The sequence below is a fragment of the Lates calcarifer genome, linkage group LG18 (assembly GCF_001640805.2).
Source record: "Lates calcarifer isolate ASB-BC8 linkage group LG18, TLL_Latcal_v3, whole genome shotgun sequence".
Taxonomy (NCBI): Eukaryota; Metazoa; Chordata; class Actinopteri; family Centropomidae; genus Lates; species Lates calcarifer.
The window spans coordinates 16195928-16215412 of NC_066850.1; the positions used below are offsets into that span (position 1 = coordinate 16195928).

Consider the following 19485-nt stretch of genomic DNA (forward strand, 5'->3'; position numbering starts at 1 on the left):
AATAATGAAATACACAAAACAAAATTCGATATTAACTACTAATGATCTGTTCCAGGCCTGTTTCATTTTTTTCAATTAAGGCTTTTATTCTGAAACGTCTGTCCCGGAAGTTTTGTTTTTGTGTGGCAGCAGAGTAGAGCACAGCTGTCTCGGGCCGAACAACCTGGTTCTAGACCTCAAATGTCACATTCTTTTTACTGTATGTTAGCCTAGCAGCTACACGTTTACAACCTTGTTTCCCGCTATCTTTAGCCGCTCGCTTTGGTCGTTTCATCGGTGGGTGTCCCGTGTCGTCCGTTGGTTTCGCGTTAGGATGGTTTTATCAACATCACAACAAGTCGCCCTGGCTTTCACGGCTGTGCTTTTCACGTTTGTCGTCCTGCCGAGGTTGTTTGGCGTCGGCGGCGGGACTGGAGCCAAGGAGACAAGGTTTGACCCTCGTTACACCAGAAAAGGTAGGAAACCTCACTTTTGTGGCCGAGAGTAATGACACACAGCAATATGGTCCCCGTGTGCTTCCTCTCTAATGTGTCGTTTCGCCTCGAGCGCGCTCGTCCCTCCACTTTGCATTAGCTGTCGCGTGCACTAACTAGTTGTTCCTAAATAAAAGTTATGGCAGAAGATGTGCACATATATGCACCGTTTATGATCAGTACATTTTGTATCACACCTCAGTATGCAATGGTGCACTGATGTTCTGCACCACTGAAGCTCAGTAAAGTCTATTCATTAAAGGTACAATCCACTACTACACAAGCTACATTGCACTGTTCAAGTGATGTAGGTCGATAAAGGCAGATGTATCATTCACATCTTCCCCTTAATGTGTAAATCAGCTTCGAGATTACAGTGTGATGTTATCCTTGGTTGGAGCTTTCACAATGATGCCATCTAATTTCCATCCTTCCTTTCAAAGAGGAAGTGTAATATGTATAAGAGGGGTACTAAATAACCCAGCATGGGACAACCTGCCATAACGGATCGCCCTAGGGGAAACACTTTCCTTTTTCCTTTTTATTTGATCTGTACTTTTTAGTCTCACAGTGGGAGTACAAGCAAAGAGGGAGCCAGAGTCAGGGTGTAGGAATGTCTTATCTAGTATGGGATTTGTTCTCCTTTGCCAGGTGTGCCCCAACAGCTGTGGGAGCATCTGTTGCCTAATGTCAAACTATTCCTTAAAGCCTAACATGCGGATTATCAGTAGATACTAGCAAGGTGGCCGTGCACAGAGAAGCCTCTAGTCCTCACTCAGTGACTGCAGCACATGTGTGTGTGATAAAAAAAATTAGTTGGTTTGAAAAGAGTAAAATAAAATGTCCTGATGCAAGATCTAGTTAAATTGAAACAGGGTGAACATATCTCCCTGGGCAGGCTGCCCAAGTAGAGATTAAGTATTGGAAACTTTGGATCATTACATTGGATAATGAGCTAATCACTGCAGTTCTAGTTTAGTCCATAAAATATCAGACATTTGTAATAATTTCCCAAAGCCCAAGTTAATGTTTTAACATTTGTTATTTAGTCCAAATAAAATACAAAGAAATTAAATGTGTCAATCCACAAGATGAAACAGCAGCTGGAACTGGGTGATATTTGTCAATTTCCCTTAAAAAATGACTTAAATAATGCATTTATTCTTAAAATAGTTTGCTATTATTTCATGTTGGGTCAACTAATCGAGACATTTTTCCTTTAAGGTGATTTAAGGGGATACCTAAACTGTTGGGAAGCAACTATGTGTCCCGCTTAAATAAATGGCTTCCAAATCTTTCAAAATTGTATCTCCTTTAATGTACAGATTTGGATATCAAAATCAAAATATAAAAATCAAGAAAATCAGATTAACATTTGCAATTACACATGTTGTTTTTTAGCTTATTAGTTTATTTTAATGACCATCATTTCCTACTGTCACACTGGAAACATTTCATCGGAAATTAAGTTTTTGAATGCTGAAATAAATAAATAATTTTTAAACTTCTGTAGAAGTCGCAGAAGCTAATTCTGACTATTCCTAGACAGCCGCACTCAGGCTGAAAAAAATGAGTGGAAAACCATGCCATTCCTCTTGTGGCTGCAGGTCCAGGCCCAGGTGCAGTCAGAGGTCAGCCCGTCAACGTGAACGGCCCCGGCTCACCTCAGACCCCGGAGAATATGCAACAGATGAAGAAGCTGATGGAGCAAGAGCTGAAGAGTGACAAGTACAAATCCAACAGCAACAAGGGCTACGTGTTCACACTGATGCCTCTGTATGCCATCGGAGTTGGTGTGTTTGCAGCCTACAAGTTTTTGAAGGTAAGATAGGTAAACCAAAAACTGTGTATCTGAAGAAAGAAGTCTGAGAAAGTCTCACTCTAACATGAACTCAAATAGCAGAGATGTGACAAACTTAAAAGATAAAATGTAACATATTAAATAAAATTAGTATATGGTACCTGCTCAACCAACTACATGGAGAGAATTTACAACTGTGAATGGCAATCAGTAATAGCAAATTGTGCATCACTACATTCTTTTCAACACAGATCAAGTCTGCAGATGACCAGGCACAAAGGGACAAATTTGCAAAAGGGGCCAAAAAGTCAGCAGAGGCAGGTGTGTATTGCATGTGCTGGGATTTCTGTTTGCACGTCTTTGTAATTATAGAGAATTTTTATCCTCTTGTTTGTATGTGTTTGTTTTTCTGCAGAAAACCAGTTGAACGAGCTGGAACAAAGGCTGGCACAGACAGAGAGGATGCTCAACTCCATCCTCACCCAGCTGGACCCGCTCACTAACTGGTGAGTGATGAGCAGTGTCAGTTTTCACATGCTTTGGTCTCCAGTTGTGCACACTACGCCTCGTTTCCTGTCGTGTACATATCTGAAACATGATCCTCAGCTCACTCTCTGCATCTTTTCTCATTTAGCAGACCTGTAGTATAAATACTGTAGAAGTGTGATGAAGTGTAATGATTATTCATGTGTAGAATAAAGTAACTTTGTTAGTTAAAGAGGTTCATTAAGTTTAAATGAGTAGTTCAACATTTGACAGTTATTTGTGAGATCAGCAGGTAGGACATAAGTGTGATTTTCATCCCGAACATTAGTCAGTATTTCTGCACTAAACTAGGGCTGCAACTAATGCAGAGTTCTTCCTTTTTCAATGACTCTGCATAAGAGGACAGAACCTTCTAATGAAGGGTGTACTGACTTTTGTCACAGCTGGTTCTTTAATATGGAGCGTCCATTACATTCAGCATTTCTATTTTTCAGATTCATTGGCTTTGTTCCTCTTGATTTTTGGCTAAAAACAGACAGGCTTTGTAATTACTTAACATTTTAGTTATATTGACCAGGGCTGTACTCAGTTTTTATGTATACTATGTATTCTTTCCTTATACACATTACCAACAACTCATACAGGTAGTTTTGGGAAGAACTGAGAGAGGGCCTCATGCCTAAGATCTGCTCTTGTGTACCGGCCTCTGGTTGGTGATTTGTTCACTCAGATTCAAATCATCCAGTGAGGAGTTGGACAGACACTCACAAGTGGAAGCTAATTGTTGATGACACTGCTGCTACTCCCAGCTTTACATACACAGAGGTCCTCCTACAAGGACAAAGCATAGTAAGATGCTGGCTTGATGGAATGAAATAACACAATTGAAAGTACTAGTGTGTGTGGTGATCAATACTCTCAAGAGGGCACAGACTTGCAATATAAGTCTGTTGTTATATAACATAATTGTGGTGTTATATTTTGTAGGATGTACATGTGAAGGTGGTTTAATTCCATGTATGATTTGTTTCTATTTATATTTATATCAGGCATATTCCTATTCTCAGTGTATATATTATTATTATTATTATATTATATATTATTATATTCCTGTGTAAAAGATTTTGTTTTAATACTTCCACTTACTGGCCCTGTTGTTAATAATGTGATACTTGATTCCTGTAATTACGATATCTTTCTCCTCTAATTAAAGAAAAGTGTTCGTACTACATGCCCAGAGTGGCTCCTCTGAGGTCAGTCTGTTTTCCTCTTTGTGTAGTTTTCACCTCTCATTTCTCTGCAGTGTGAAGTCAGTGGCCCAGGAGCAGAAAAATGAGATTATGTCTCAACTACAGACCATCCGGTACCTGATGAAGAAGAGAGGAATGGACTGTCCACCACTGAACATCAACGGTGGGCTGATCAACTGTGTTCACACTGCAGCCTAAACCAGCCTGGAATCACTATGCACACTGTTACTTCCTAGTGTTCAGTCTGCACTTGATGTGCTCAGGAGCAACAAACCTGTACTAACAGGTTTTGTTATATGCACACAGTGTGTGCTAACTGATGATGTATTTTTCCAGTAAAGACACGAAGCAGCAAACTGCTATACAGTGAAATATTTATGAACGCAGCTTCATGCTGCAGTCACGGCTTGCAAACCCGTGAGTTATCATTATTGCATTCCCTGTTATGATTAACCACAATTTGAAATTCAACTTAAGCTGCCACAGGGATTCACATTTTTTACATTCAAAGTCAAATCTGCTATAAGATCAGAACACAGTGTTGCAGCCGAGTTTGATAAAGATGTGAAAAAGTGAAACAGTCTGGTGCATGAGTGTGTTTTGCATGAAGCCTGTGGTTTGGTAACCTGAGGTTGTGGATTAAAATCAGACTGGTTGATGCAGAGAAAACAGCTCAGCTCAGTCACACAGGTCATGGTTCTCTAAGGGTTGAATCAACTGGACTTGGTTGTAGATGAAGACATTTCACGCCTCATCCAAGAGGTTTCTTCAGTTCTGACTGGTATCTGTCCACTGTGGGGTTGTTATCAAGACTATGGTTATCTCTTGGTTTGTTAGTGCTACTGGCTGTTGTAATGACATAATGATGTGGTGTTGTTGGAGTCACTGGAGTCACATGAGGTGTTCTACGTCACAGACCATTTGCAGAACTCCTTCCACTGTGGAGATGTTCAGAAACTCTCATTTTAGTGTGTTGACAGTGAAAATTAAGTCTTTGTCTTCCAGTCACCATTGTTGTCAGCCTACCTCAAGCCTACCAGTAGTAATTTTTTTCAGGCTTCTGATTGGTCAATATGGCTTTGCAGTCAGGGTTATATTGTTGGTTTGGCATGCTGTTGACAGCACCTGACAGTGTGTTTTTGGGTTTCATGTCGACAGATATGTTTGTTTTTTAAAGATCGAAGGAGGAGAAACCCAGTTTTAATAAATATGTGTGTACATGTGGACTAAGGCCAAGTGTGAACAGTTGTTAAATATCCCAGTTTACGTGGGGGATAAGTGGTGTTGTAGAGAGAAACGCATGAGCCTCACAAAAGAGGCTCCTCAAACTGCCAACAGCCAGGATCACTAAGGAACCAAGTGACATCAGTGGCCTGGATGAGGACCCCCACAGAGGTTAAAAATGTGGGTCTCTCCACCAGTCAGTCAGAACTGATGAAGCCTCTTTGATCAGTTGCCCTTGATTCAACCCTTCTAGGATTTGCATACTGTAAACTGCATGTACTTTACATTGCTGTTTTATGCAAACTCCATGTTTTCTTATATTACTATTAACTGTGTGGTTGTTTCCCTTTGCTTCCATTCTGCTGTTTTTAAACTGTTGTTAAGCTTCCTTTAATGAAGCTCAACGCTCCATGCACTCCCTCCCTGTTTCATGTTAAAAGCTGTCTAGCTGTTCAAAAGAGAGAAGTTCTTCCATCCTAGTAGGCAGGAAGTTCCATTGATGGTAACTAGGAGCAAATGGCTTGAATTAATGAATGAAAACAGTATTTCTGATAAAGAAGAGAGACTCAGAGCAGTAGAGTATTGTTTTTACTGTTGTGCTGGTAGAATGTCTGATGTGGAAATGTGCATTAAACTGAGTTTATTATGTGAGCTATTAGAATACAGGTAATTCAAATCATCCTTTTAGTTTTTTACACAGCTTTTTTATTAGCTGGCCTTACAGGGAAATTACTGTACCTAAATATTGTCTTTTAGTAGAGAATTAATGACATATACAATATCAATAGAATGTATCACATGTTTTAACTTTAACTTTCAGAGGCATCCTGTGAGCGTAATCTGGACCACCTCATTGAGTCCCTGGGTGCCAGTGACTCCTCGGCAGCTGAAGCTTCTCCGGTGGACAAGCAGAGCTCTGGAGCAGCAGAGGCTTCTGAAAAAGTCTATCAACAGCATTCAGAAGCTAAAGATGAAGCTGCAACAGAAGGTGAAGAGATGAAGGAGCTCATACCAGAGGAATCTGATGGGGAAGCGGAGAAAGATGAAGCTGTGTTGGAGGAGATGGAGGAGGAGGAGGAGGAGGAGGAGGAGGAGGAGGATAGAGTAGATGAGGAGGAGGAGGAGGAGGAGCACCGTGATCTCATGCCTTCACTAGAGGACTCTTGTGAGCCAAACACTGAGGAGGTGTTGCCTGCTTCTGGCCTCCGGCGACGCAACAGGCCTGAATGACGTTGCTACAGGACATGCTCTGTGATAGATTATTATGAATATTTATTATCTGAAAGGCTTTCCCTCCAAAATGCTGTTGACTTATTCATCAAAGACATAAAATGCATTAATAAGAAACAATAACCTCATAAGGAAAGCTCTCTAACTAAACACATAGGGCTGTATTTTCCTGTTGCAGTCACAAAGACCTGGGTACAGTGTGCTATGTGCAAAGGGGTTGGTTGAGATGGACGTGTTGATGAGTCATCATGTCTACATGAGAGCATAATTATTCCCCAAATCGACATAAGAGAATAGGTAACAAAATACCTAAGTATTAGCTTTTCTCATGTTGCTGGATCTGGAGGATCGGGGGTGGGGTGGGGGGGTGTTAGAGTAATAAGACTCAAAAGAGGTGTAATTGTCTTAGTTTGTCACAGTTGCCAACAGAGACTCTGAAAACCCCTGCCCTAAAAGATCATTAGATGGTGTGAAACGTACTCGATGTGCACAATTTCTCACCACACATTCTAATTGTAGAAATACCACTTCATGTGGTAATACCTTCAAATTGTTTTTGCACATGCAGGTTGTTTACACATCTGCCTTCATGTCGTCAGACATATATTTTCAGATAAACCCCCCCTATCTGCATGAGACCATAATGTTGCTTTTCTCACTTTTGCACCTTTTGCACACAAAACCACAGAAGAGACTGACTAACCGCAGGGTATTCAGTGTTGGAAATATTCCAACATAGCTTTGTTTTAGTCTTTGTGCTTGACATGAAAATAGAGCCCATAATGTCCCATACTTCTCTACTGTAAGTCATTTTGTAACACTAATTATCACCTTTTTAAACTTGCCTGATTTTGGAATGAAATTATTTTGTACACAGTTTTGGTTACTAACACTCTCATCAGTTTAGCTGTGCACCTGTTAGAAAATGCCAAACATTTAAAGCATCTATAATCCATGCTAAGTTTGCCTTCACTTTTCCTTTCTCATGGTGGACGACTTGTCAAACACAGGTGCAGCTACTGACATGGCTACGTTCCGTTCAGGTTGAGGTCTGCTATTGTTGGCATTGGCTCACTGACATGTTTTACCAGGACAGCTGAATGGAACAAACCTCTTTAATATTATTTGTCTCACCTGTGCTTTTCCTGCTAGTCAAAATGTCTGCTTTGAGAAAGGTCTGTTGACATCATTATTTTACTGTTATAAATGCCACAGGATATAAGCTTGGATGTCTACAGGAAATGTGCTATCATTGTTACATCTTCACCCTGCACCATCCTGTGCTGTCACCCTCAGGTTGCTACTGGAATAACAACTATCCAGCTCTTGTCAGTCATGATAAGTGAAATGAAGGTTTGGGGACAATTTCAAATTGATGTACTCGTGACAAAATGCATAAAAGTCTTAGCAAAAAATCCTTTTTGTATTTTGAATATGTACTAAATTCTTTTTTATCATGAAGGGAATTGACATTGCTGCTGGATGTGATGAGCCTACTTAGATTGCAGAATATTCTAACCTACATTTTAGAAGTGTGAACTTGGGCTTGTGGCATGTTGTTAATACATCAAATGATATTTGTGCATGTTTTATTTTCTGTAACTGTTTTGCCTGCACAATGTGACTGCATGACGTTTTTATTTATTCACTCAAAAGGAAAATGACAATCGTTTCATCAGCTGGAAACATGAATTCACAGTCAACATTTCAGCAGCTTCATTGTTATTTTATTTTTGTAAATAAGCATTCTTTGGGATGTGTTATGTCTTTGTTAGATATTTATTCGATACCAATGCCCTAGATAGAAATAATCAGTTGTCACTCTTGCCTTATATTTCAGTCACTCTTCTGAAATTGTGTTTAAAATCCTTGTGAGAGCTCACTGTTGCGAGGCTTTAAGGTTGTTTACATGTTGTCTGTTGTTGGGTAAAATACATCAAACTACTATTACATTGCATCTCTAGATTTCTAAATTCAACAAACAGATTTAGGTTCTGACAAATCTTGTTATTTGTGCTGGTGTCAGTTAACAACCAACATCATGTTCATGAGTGGAATCATGGCCACAATACCACCAGAGTAACATTAATCATTCTATGTAAGGTCGTTTTTACATCTGTCCCTGTCTGTTACAGAGTGGCAGTGCACAATTGAGTATAATACATTTCACTCAATGCTGCGCTATATGATAGTAGCCCAAGTGCTTATGTAGTAAAATGTGGTTAAATAATCACATTAAAATAGTAGTAAATATAATTTCTGCCAAAATCAGTTGTACCTGTAATATAGAATTGATTGTGTAATGATATATGACCCAGTCTTATTATTGTGCAGCCCACAAATCATTGCCTTATTTGGGATGAAATGTTTGATCTGTACACTTTGCACAGGATGTTTGCCTCATATTCTCACTGTTTTCACTTCTGAGTTCTGACACTCATCAGTTTTACTCTTTGAAATTATTGCCACGTCTTCGTACCACAGATCTTTGCCTTAAATTATTTTGTAAATGCTTTGTTAAATTTCTTTCCCTTTAAGCATAATTACCTTTCTGTGTTGACTGTTGTATGTTTCATGTGGGAGTTGAGGGGGGAAAAAAACCTCAGCAAGTTAGAGAAATAAACCAAAAAAAAAAAAAAAAAAGTGATGCTGTTGGTCTGGATAACATTTGAAAAGATAATGATTATTAAGCTTCAACCACTATAAAATTGTAAAACTGAGTCTTGAGTCCAACACTAGAGAAACTGTTTGCCAGTGCTTTTAAGAATCTGAACTTCCTCCTCCAGTGCTTCCTGTTAAATTGTATTTTTTAAATCTGGCTATTTAGGCCACCTGATCTATTGAGATAGAGGGAAAGTCATGCTATTTAAAATGAAAAGTTATTTTTCATAAACATGGTGAATGACTAATATATCACACACCTGTTTTCAGTTTTTCTGATTGATTAGACCAATGCTGAGAGGTAATGGTGCGTTCATGTCGGAAAGGAGTTTCATAATTCCATATCAACGTCCAAGTTGTAGTTCTAACTGGCAAAATGATTTTCTGAAAGGTGTGACCCATCCAAGTTTGCGCCTAATACAGAAGTGCATATTCAGGAACTTTACTCTGTCATGCGAGGCATTTAAACCTATTTTAATCTTTTTAATCTCTACCATGAACGGAGTATTAACGGAGAACGGAGCGATACTGGAAATCATGTGAGGTCACAAACTCACCATTCCAATATCCATTAGTGGAGGAAGTTACCACCGACCCATGATGGCGAACGTGACAATAAACAGTACTACGTTCCCAGCACACACGGAACAACGTTAACATGCCTTTGGAGTCGTGTGTTAAGCCACCTGATGAATGTAAGTTAGATATTCCATTTCCACGTGTTTCTAATTCACTCTCCACCATTTCCTGAAGTAAATATCTGACTATTTAGTTAAAGCGGTAAATATTTAAATATGTTCACTGGCTAGCTGGCTGTTAACTTTGTTTGTTTGTTTGTTTGGTACTGGACAGGTACTGTCGGTTCAAAGTTTGTTTGTTTGTTTTGCATCAAATAACTACCTGTTGCAACCAAAACAACAATGACAATCAGTCAACAGTTACTATGAGCTGGAAGATGTTAAAATGCTCCATAGAGGTGAGAAGCAGCTCTCAGAGCAGTACTTATGTACAGGAGATACGTTCCACGTCACAGCAGGAAAAGCGCAGGTGTGAATAAGACAGTTAATGACAGAATTTAATTTAACGGCTTCAGTTTCAGGGATAAGACTTTAGACCACAGCAGACACTTAACGTGTCACAGCGGGAAAATCACAAGTATGTGTAACTCAAGGCTGCATTTCTGGTAATCTGGAGTAATTTACTGGGACACTTAAAGGAACTGAGCCATCATTAATATTGTTAATTACTTCGATGCTGTATGAAATAGGTCTGTTGCCTTCTGTGTTCTATGTTCACAGGAGCACCCAGGAGAGTTGGTGGACATGCCAGCTAAGCACAGTCCTGAGAAACACCCGGCACGGCCAAACATCAATGTTTTGGGCTTTTAAAAGTCAACAAAGTCACAGGTCAGCAAGGTCCATTCATAAAGGGAAGCATCATAGGATTTAATAAAAGTCCATAAATGGCCTGGTGTATGTTTTCTAATTCTATTAGTGAGACCTATAAAATTTAATCATCGTGAGTTAGGTCATCGTACTCCATCTGGAAGCTCTCAGACCTCTTGTTTGTATCCACAGGGTCAGAGTCAGTGTGTGGTCCCTGAGGTGGATTCAAGCTACAGGCAGGGCTGAAACTTCCTTCCTTACCTGCAGATGGCGCCACAGGAACACAGCTACAGCAAATGAGGTAAGATAAAACAAGGGCATCACTGTTTGCAGACTTACTAAAACTTATTTCTGTAGCATGTAAACAAAAAATCTGTTTTAATGTATTTATTTATCTGTTTATTTATGGAAAATAGATTTATTTAAGGACAGTCAAACACAGAAAATCACATCTGTGAGCACATCAATGAGCTTTGATGATCAAACTGCAATACATGCTTGATTTCCTCGTTAAACCAACAAACCTGGCATACTCTGAAAACTTCTTCAAAGTATCCTGGTGAAATAAACCGCCCCCTCTAATCATAACTTATAATTAGACATACAGACTTCGTAAATGACTTCCTCTCATGCAGCACAGGAGAAAGATCTGGGATTCATCGCAAATTAGCTCGGCTCTCTCAACATTTAATCAGCTCAGTTTTCTTCCACTGGGATTTCTGCCTAATTCCATCCACGGGCCTGTGGTTAGCTGGATAATTTGTTTTTTATTGTACTCCCTAGTTGTGAATGGGGCTAAAAGTGTTTGCGGCAGAGCCTGCATGGGCTGCAAAAAAAAAAAAAAAAAAAACTTAATTCCTTCCACCGCTCCCTTTGGTACTACACTGGACTTCTAATCACACCAAAAACATCCTCATGGGTGTTTAAGTGTTTATGAAGTGTTTTTATGTGCGATGAGTCAAATGTTTAAAGCACATTTAGCACATTTACATGTTTACTGACACAATTTGCGTTGATCAATCTGATGACATGGCAGTAATTGCTAACTGCAGCAACTGCATAAATCCTCAGCTATTTCCACCTGAGTTATATAAAATTAAATGTCTGAAGAGTAAACCATGGTATATTGGAGAAATGAGAAAAACAAGGAAACTCCACAGGGTGCCTTTTTAAATTTCATAGTTGTTTAAAAATTAAAGGCGGGCGGGTTATTGTCTTAATTGTCTAGTTTCTACAGATTTATGACAGAAAGGTAGCATGGCTTTTAAAAGAGGGTGTTTAACAGGCAGGCTAAGGAGAACATGCTGTTGAGGGCCATTATGGGAAAGGACTGAGTATTGACTGAGTATTTTGGTGCTTGACCCACACTAGGGATTAAAAGTCAGGATATTTTGACCTCTGCTGCTTCTTTGTTTCATCTGTCTCTTGTGAGCCTCACAACTTCATAGAAGAGCAACACTATAATACTGGAGTACCCCCTTTAATAAATTTGTAATTGTGTGATGATGATGATAATACGGTGGTCCTAACTTGAAGTGATCAGTCTATTTTCTTGATTTGTTGGAAAAATGTTAGTATTGTCTCAGTACACTGAGCCCACTGGGCCCTCCAGCGGTGCTGCATATTCCTCTTACTGTTACAGAATAAGATCTTAACATGTAAGCATTTCATGTTTTGTCTTTATTTGAAGAGACGTTTGAAATAGCAGTTTTTATTTTAGGTTTCAGACGAAGACCTGTCCTTTTGATCCCTAGATGTCTTCAAAGTCAGCAGGATTGTGTTGTCAGACCTCTGGGAGGGAGGCAGAGGTATTGTGCTTCATCAGATATAAACCCAGCAGACAGTCTGTGCAGGATGGCACAGAAAGTTCAGACTGAAAGGGCAGAAAAATCTCCCTGCCTCTGTCTGCCAAGGTCACTGCTCTGTCATTCAGTGCAAAGAATATGTTTCAATAGCATTAATAATTATTCAGTTAAGTTCTCTGAAACTCAACTGTTATACAGTCACTTACTCGTCTTTATTCTGTTGACCAAAATTTGTTTGTCTCATTGCCTTAGCATTTTATATTCATCTTGTAATGAATATGAAGAAATCTGCCCTCCTCCTGGCCTAGATTAAGTTCAGCATATTCCTATTTAATTCCTTTCCTTCCTTTTTATTCCTATTCCTATTTAATTCAGTTTGAAATAAGACCCTGGAACTGGCTTTTCTTTTCACAATATCCTCACTTAGCAGACATTGAACATCACGGTATCATACCCCATTCTTGCATTTCTGATTGATGTTATTGTGAACCTGAATTGAAACCAGCCAAGGCTGCCTGTCTAGCCTTCAGCCCCCTCTGGGACTGATCCTGTGGCTGTACTTGGGGAAAATGGACTGGCCAAGGACCTTGACTTTCAAATGGACTTTTATTTTATTTATTTATTTTTACTTTCTAGTTCCCGATAAAGATCAGCAATCTGGCTGCTCTATTTTTAGTGAAGATATTACAGGGAGGGAGAAGGGGGGGTAAGATACACGGGATGCTATTTTCTCCCTGTATTGGTCAGAACAAGGATAGCTGTTTATAGGCAAGGACTGTCTTGACCCACCATAGCCCCCAATACTTCATCTTCTGTGATGAATAGCCTCATTAGTAAAACATTAAAGGGAGTTAACATCCCAATTTTCTGAATTCAGTGGCTGGTTCGTTTTAAATTGAAATGGGAAGCAGCAAGTCGTGGAAAATGAGTAATGTTACCATAGTAGCTGTTTTTCAAAGAGTTCATGTACTGTATGACCTAAATTGACCTCTGCCTGTGATCTGTAAAAAATTAAATAAAGTCAATCTCATTGTAAAACGTGATAGAAACAGAATGTTTAAGTTTCCCCAGGGATGCTGTAGCAGTTCCCTCAGGGCATTACACCAGGTGCACAGGCAATCAGGCTTCTGCTGCTGCTTTCCTTTTTAATGCATCACTAGTGTGAGGACTGGGCTTTATCTATTGAAGTGCTTTTCCACCAGGAGAAGAGAAAAATGAAAGGTGATGCATGATTCTCATGCCAAGTCAAAATGATATGATGAGGTTGTAAATCAAAATATATAACATACATGTACATGTGATGGCAAATTAAAGTGGGATTCCATACTTGATGCTACACTGAAAATATTATTATTTAAATTTGGATCAAATTAACCTGGCCAAATGCCGTGTAGCAGCAGCATTTTGTTTCCGCCCACTGAGGTCAATGATCCATGAAGTAGTCAGAACCTAGACCACACCACCTGTTGTAGGCCAATCTGCCCAGGCCATATAGCACCCCAGGCATTCATCTGTCATGGCAGTGTGGTTTGTGATGCTTCACCTTGCAGTGTTCAGCTGAAAGGACACTCTACCATATTTATACATGAAGGTCATTTCGCTCGTTGACACACATACATCCCAAATCTAAACAACGTGTTGTGTGGACCTGTGAGTCAAGCAAGTTGATTGGGTGATTGAGCTGCTGTCAAGTAGGTGGCTCAAAACAGAGAGATACATAAACATAATATATAAGCATAAAAGAAACAACCAACCAATCTTCTCTGAGTCACATCTGTGTATATTTGCACACATGCCACCTGGAGAAGCATAATTCAAGTCTCACATTTAGAAAACCTGTGCATGATGTGTTCTGCGGCTCCGTGAGAACTTTCCAAAATTAGGGGAAAAAAAAGTTCCTTCTTTGTTATCTCAGTTGAGGTATGGAGACTAAGGCCAGTATTACAGACTTCAATGAGCTTGGCGCTTGGACTACAACATAGGCATTTACCTAGGGAACATCTGTAAAAGGTGAAATTAGCTGAATTTTGAGAAATGTAGGATCTAGCTATTTTATCCTCTCTACTGCATTGATTCTGACCAGTCTTCTTTCTAGAAATGGATGCTGCTTACCCTTTCTGCCTGTGAAGGTTTTTAAGTCATCCAGGTCATAGTTTTCTAAGGTTAAATCAAGGGCAACTGGACTTGGCTGTGTATACTTGAAGACATTTTACATTTCATCCAAGAGGCTTCTTCAGTTCTTACTTTTGCTGCCATTGTAGTTGTGTTACAAGGGACTATGGTTGGCCTGTAGTTATAGCCTGTAGCTGTACAATTAAGTTACAGATTTAGAGAAAAGATATCTACCTAACTGACAGACAAAGGGAGACAAAACAGAAAAGAGACTGCAAAGATAACACATCTTGTGCAATTCTAATCACGTGTTGTGTAGTTTAAGGCTGTATGAATGGTCTAAACTTAGTTTCATGAAAAGCTTTTGCATGAAATTGGCCGCTCAGAATGTTGAAATAATTCACTTTTAGGTTCCCCCATTTAGCATCTTTACTCTGCTACTCGGGTGATTGTTTGAATGTGATAACAGTGCTCTCCAAAAAAGGTATAATTTTCACAGCTGGACAATACTGAAGAGAATGGTGGAAAGTGTGAGATATATATTTTTAAGTCTGGCTATTGGAATGTTCAAGCCAAAAAATAAATTAATCCCCTCTTTAGCAGATTTGATCAAGACTGCTATGTGTAATTAGGTTAGTCAGAGGTTTTTACAAAGCTTACATCAGGGTATAATGATGCATGTAATTATAGGCGAGCTGCCTGCTGTCTTCCCGTTGATTGAGCTGTGCCTACATTCCCTACAGATGTCACTCATTTCTCCCTGTGCACTGTGGAGAGTGGAGACTGTCAGTTGACATGCCTTCTGGTCGGCAGCTGCTTCTCTAATATTACCTACGAACCTGCTTAGTTTCCGATGGGCAGAGATCTTTTCAGCATGCTCACCACGGTTGGGAATGAAACTTGGTTGTGTCACTGATGTACAGCACTTACAGTCTGCTCCATCAATGCTTAAACAACGTCACATGTCAGGGTTTACCCATAATGATTACTCTTCTGCTACTGTCCTACCACATGCCCTCACTACTGCCACTGTGGCCTCCACTTTTACTATTACTGTCTCTGCTACTATTTTGAGGACTACTACTGACTTCGCCACTTGTGCCACTGCCATTACTATTACTTCTACTAATAGTACTACAAATGCTATTACTATTACTGCTACTGCGTCTGTTACCTTCACCATACTTATTACTGTTATTTGTCTGATTATGACTTCTCCTGGTACTACTTCTATTCTTTCTACTACTCCTGGCACTAAGACAATGGCCACTACGTTTACTACAACCTTTGCTCGTAATACTACAAGTACAGTAGTACTCTAGTACTTTACTACTGCTTGCCTGTATCACTGCTACAATCCTGACAGTCTCGCTTACTATTCTGAGTGGTGTGTATGATAATACTACCTATGCCACCTATGTCTCTACCTCTACTAGTAATACTGTTGTAACTGTCTTCCACGACTGTTAACACTCTAATTATTTGTGTTACTACTGCTGCTGCTATTGCTGCTTCAACTGCATGCTTCCAATGTGTCCTGTAACCTTTGACCCTCCAGAGTCCTAGAGGTCCCAGTGTGGCCATTGTTGTAATTTTATTGCATGTAATTGTGTGCGAATATGCATATCTTAAATTCAGTACTGACTAAAATGATAAGGGCCCTGAGGCATCTCCAGTATTTTTATTGAATTTACTGCAAACTGACACAAAACAAACCTCGGCCACATAAAAAGCATAAAGCATAAAGCATAAAAATAACCAGAGGTGTTCATTTGGGATCCCATTATTCATCGTCAGAAGCTGAAAAAACAGGTTTTCAGAGCCCTTAAATGCAACAGGATACATATGCTCTGCATACAGAGTGGTGTCAGAATGGGGGGTCAGAAGGGGCCCACAGCTCATTTTTGGCCCAGGGTTCTGTTTGGCAGGTTTATAGGCTCTGCATGCCTCTACTAATACTGCACTTACAATACAGCCTGCACTGCGGTTATTACTGCTACTCTCACTGCTTCTTCTGGCACTAATACTGTCTGTCTTTACTCCTAGTGTAACTGTCACTATGGCCTCTACTACCATTACTTGTACCACTATTACTATTTATGGAGCATTGCATAAGTTCAGGCAGAGTCCTGAAGCTGTGCTTGCATCCGCTGGCTGGCATCAATTACTTCATTCATGTTTCACCATTAGTGACTTATTCACTAGCTATCTACCAGCTGACTTATACCATTCAAACATGTTCATGCAGGTGTATGGCACAGTCTTCATAGCCTGTCACTGTTACTGTACTGAAGCCTTCATATCAGCTGTAGTCTTCATTACTGCAGCTCCCTCCACACCTCGACCTCCCTCTATTGTGTTGAAGCTGGTATTATTGAACTTATTCAGCTTTAATGTCAAATCTAAATATATAGCAATTTTCTATAAATGGTTAATTCCTTTACATATAGTGCCTCTGACTGAACTACTACAGCCTCCTCTATAGCTGACTACTGCTATCATTGCTATTATTACTCAAGCCTATTTTACATCTTTATGTACAGCTCTCTTAATACTGCTACTGCTGTTTACTACTGTTGTCCACTAAAATCTGAGGGTCAGAGATATACACACACGTTTGGGCACATATTCCTGGTGCTGGCAGGTTAAAAGTATCCATTTTAAAGTCTCTAAAACAGTATAGATGCAATGACATCTAAAACAGTATAGATGCAATGACACAAAGAGTTATTGTATCTCATTGGTAAGGCACTTTGGATAAAAGCTTCTGCCAAATGAGTCAGTGTAATTAAACCTCAGATTTGGTCATGTATACACATACACATACATACACATTTTACTACTCATCAGGAAAGAGGATGCGAAGGCTCAAAACATATGACAGTGCTGTTACTTCATTCTGCCATGTTGGGAGGAAAAACCCTTTTCCTATATAACACACATTTATGTGAAATCCTATAGATAAAAATGAATGAATCCCATTAAACCTGTAGTAATCATAACCCACTGGATCAATCTGAGGATGAAAACAGACAAAGGATGCTGTAATCCACTCGACCTGTTGAAGGATGACAGGCTTAAATCATTATGAGAAAATAGTTATTCTTGGCGTCACATCTTTTAATTCCTAGGTGGTTCCTAGGTGAGAGTTTGTTGTTTATAGTCTGGTTAAATTATCTATTCAGATTAAAACGAACATTGTTCTCAGTACCATCTTTCCTCAGCACCCAAAATCGCTGTAATGTAGTTTTTGTGAATGATGTAGTTGACTACAGCAGAAAAACGCCTCTGTCAGAGTGGAAATTTCCCCTCTAGTTTGTTTCATGACAGCAGCACTGGAGATGAGCGCTGATAAATCTCGCCGAGGCTAACTTCTCCCGATTTTCTTAGGCTAAGAAACGAAATAGAAATGTGCCCAAAAAAGACGTGGAATGCGTGAATAATGATGAGCAAAGAGCCCACGTTACTTTTTCCAAAAGGAATCGTGATTCTTACATATACTGAGTAACGAGCCCGACGCTGACGAGCGGTTGTGCGTCTTGGAGAGGGCAGGGACGCCGGAGACGCGCAACGGCAGCAGCAGCGCAGTCTATTTGGAGCCACCGGTTGAGATCATTCAACACTCCGAGAGCACCGACTGTCTGAACGGATTGTGGGATACAAATCGACGACCACCACCTCTCCGAGATCTTCCTAAACAAACGATGGAAATCCTCCTCGGCCCCAGGAAAAGCCACGAAAACGTCGGATGAATGAAATCGAAGATGCTGCGCACTACGGCCAAAATCGTGGAGCTTTTTTGAACAGGACTGTGGGTGTGTGCGCGTCGGGCTCGCCGTTACCTCCGGACTGCACTCGCCAACTTCCCCCGCTTTCCATCAAGTCATGTCTGATACAGAGCAATGGGCAAGTTTGACGACAACGAGAGGATAATCCTCAACGTCGGGGGCACCAGGCACGAAACCTACAAAACCACCCTGAAGACCCTGCCGGGGACGCGACTGGCGCTGCTCGCCTCCGACTCGGACATCGACTCCGTGCTGGATCAGCTGCAACAAGTCCCCGGCTTCATCGAGTACAACGCGCGAACCAACGAGTACTTCTTCGACCGCCACCCGGGTGTGTTCGCCTACGTGCTCAACTACTACCGGACCGGGAAGCTCCACTGCCCGGCGGATGTGTGCGGACCGCTGTTTGAAGAGGAGCTCTCCTTCTGGGGGATCGATGAGACGGACGTGGAGCCCTGCTGCTGGATGACATACCGGCAGCACCGGGACGCGGAGGAGGCTCTGGACGTGTTCGAGCTCAACGTGGACAACGGGGACGAGGACGACGAGATAGGGAAGAGGCTCGGTATTGAGGACGTGGCTGCCGACGGTAATGTCAGTCTGTGGAGGAAGTGGCAGCCGGTGATCTGGAATCTATTCGAGGATCCCTACTCCTCCAGAGCGGCTAGGGTAAGGGCGCACCGCTGCGTCTGGGGCTCACACACACACACACACAACACACACACTAACCCCCACTTTACACCTACACAAGTTTTTAAGCTTCAAATCCTCTAGAGAGAGCAAAGAAAGTCATTTGTAAATTGACAAAGTCTTTAAAACTTGCATTCAAACTTGCATCTTGTCATTTTGTTTGAGTTCCATTGATGTATTTTATTTCTCAGCAATCAGCCTTATTTTGACTGAACGTTCAAGACAGTGACTTGTCAAAAAGCCTAGTCTTAGAACAAGTGCAACCGTCTGACTTCAGAATAAGCAGAATTTTCCTTGATACAAGCAAGCAAGGTGTTAATGCTGTTAGGATGGATATTCATAGCATCATTGTATTCTAAGTGTGTAGGCCTGTGCCAAACAGAGGCTATAGCCTACATTTGTTGCAGTCTGATTTTGTTTATTTTAACCATGCATCCTGTATCTGTCATACTCCAGTTTTCCAGTTGCACAGGCTTTGTTTATTGGGTTGCAGCTCTAGAAATGTCATTTCAGCAGTCACAGTGCATTAGTTATCCGTTTAGCTCTCATTCAGTGCAGCTCAACACTGAATTGATTAATA

General features: G+C 40.5%; 2 protein-coding genes and 2 long non-coding RNA genes across 9 annotated transcripts in view; all 4 read left to right on the forward strand.

The window, feature by feature from the left end:
• LOC108897524 (uncharacterized) overlaps nucleotides 1-19485 on the forward strand; it is a 257630-nt gene that overhangs the window by 107981 nt on the left and 130164 nt on the right. The window lies entirely within an intron of this gene.
• ccdc107 (coiled-coil domain containing 107) lies at nucleotides 121-8501 on the forward strand. The gene is made up of 6 exons (XM_018697141.2): nucleotides 121-455; nucleotides 2081-2295; nucleotides 2526-2595; nucleotides 2690-2780; nucleotides 4064-4173; nucleotides 6055-8501. Exons 1-6 carry the CDS (start codon nucleotides 314-316, stop codon nucleotides 6462-6464), a joined length of 1038 nt encoding a protein of 345 aa, XP_018552657.1. The 5' UTR covers nucleotides 121-313; the 3' UTR covers nucleotides 6465-8501.
• LOC127139020 (uncharacterized) lies at nucleotides 9721-10859 on the forward strand. The gene is made up of 3 exons (XR_007815109.1): nucleotides 9721-9820; nucleotides 10424-10531; nucleotides 10703-10859. It is a non-coding gene; the product is annotated as an uncharacterized LOC127139020 (long non-coding RNA).
• Nucleotides 17710-19485, forward strand: part of kcnc2 (potassium voltage-gated channel, Shaw-related subfamily, member 2) — a 75572-nt gene continuing 73796 nt past the window's right edge. For 3 of the 6 annotated variants that reach the window (XR_007815105.1, XR_001963302.2, XM_018697146.2), the window contains exon 1: nucleotides 17711-18884. Coding sequence is in view for 3 of the 6 variants with exons in the window: in XM_018697146.2 (XP_018552662.1) it covers nucleotides 18330-18884 (555 nt within the window). In the remaining 3 variants the exon portion in view is untranslated. Of the gene's footprint in view, nucleotides 18885-19485 lie in introns of all 6 variants that reach the window. The other 3 variants (XR_007815106.1, XM_018697150.2, XM_018697147.2) reach the window with 2 other exon arrangements.

Excerpts from the sequence above, each read along its gene's own strand:
- ccdc107 (XM_018697141.2), top strand. The coding sequence starts at position 314 with ATGGTTTTATCAACATCACAACAAGTCGCCCTGGCTTTCACGGCTGTG. Across the intron at positions 2,296-2,525 it reads CAGCCTACAAGTTTTTGAAG|ATCAAGTCTGCAGATGACCA; the intron begins GTAAGATAGGTA and ends TTTTCAACACAG. Across the intron at positions 2,781-4,063 it reads CTGGACCCGCTCACTAACTG|TGTGAAGTCAGTGGCCCAGG; the intron begins GTGAGTGATGAG and ends ATTTCTCTGCAG.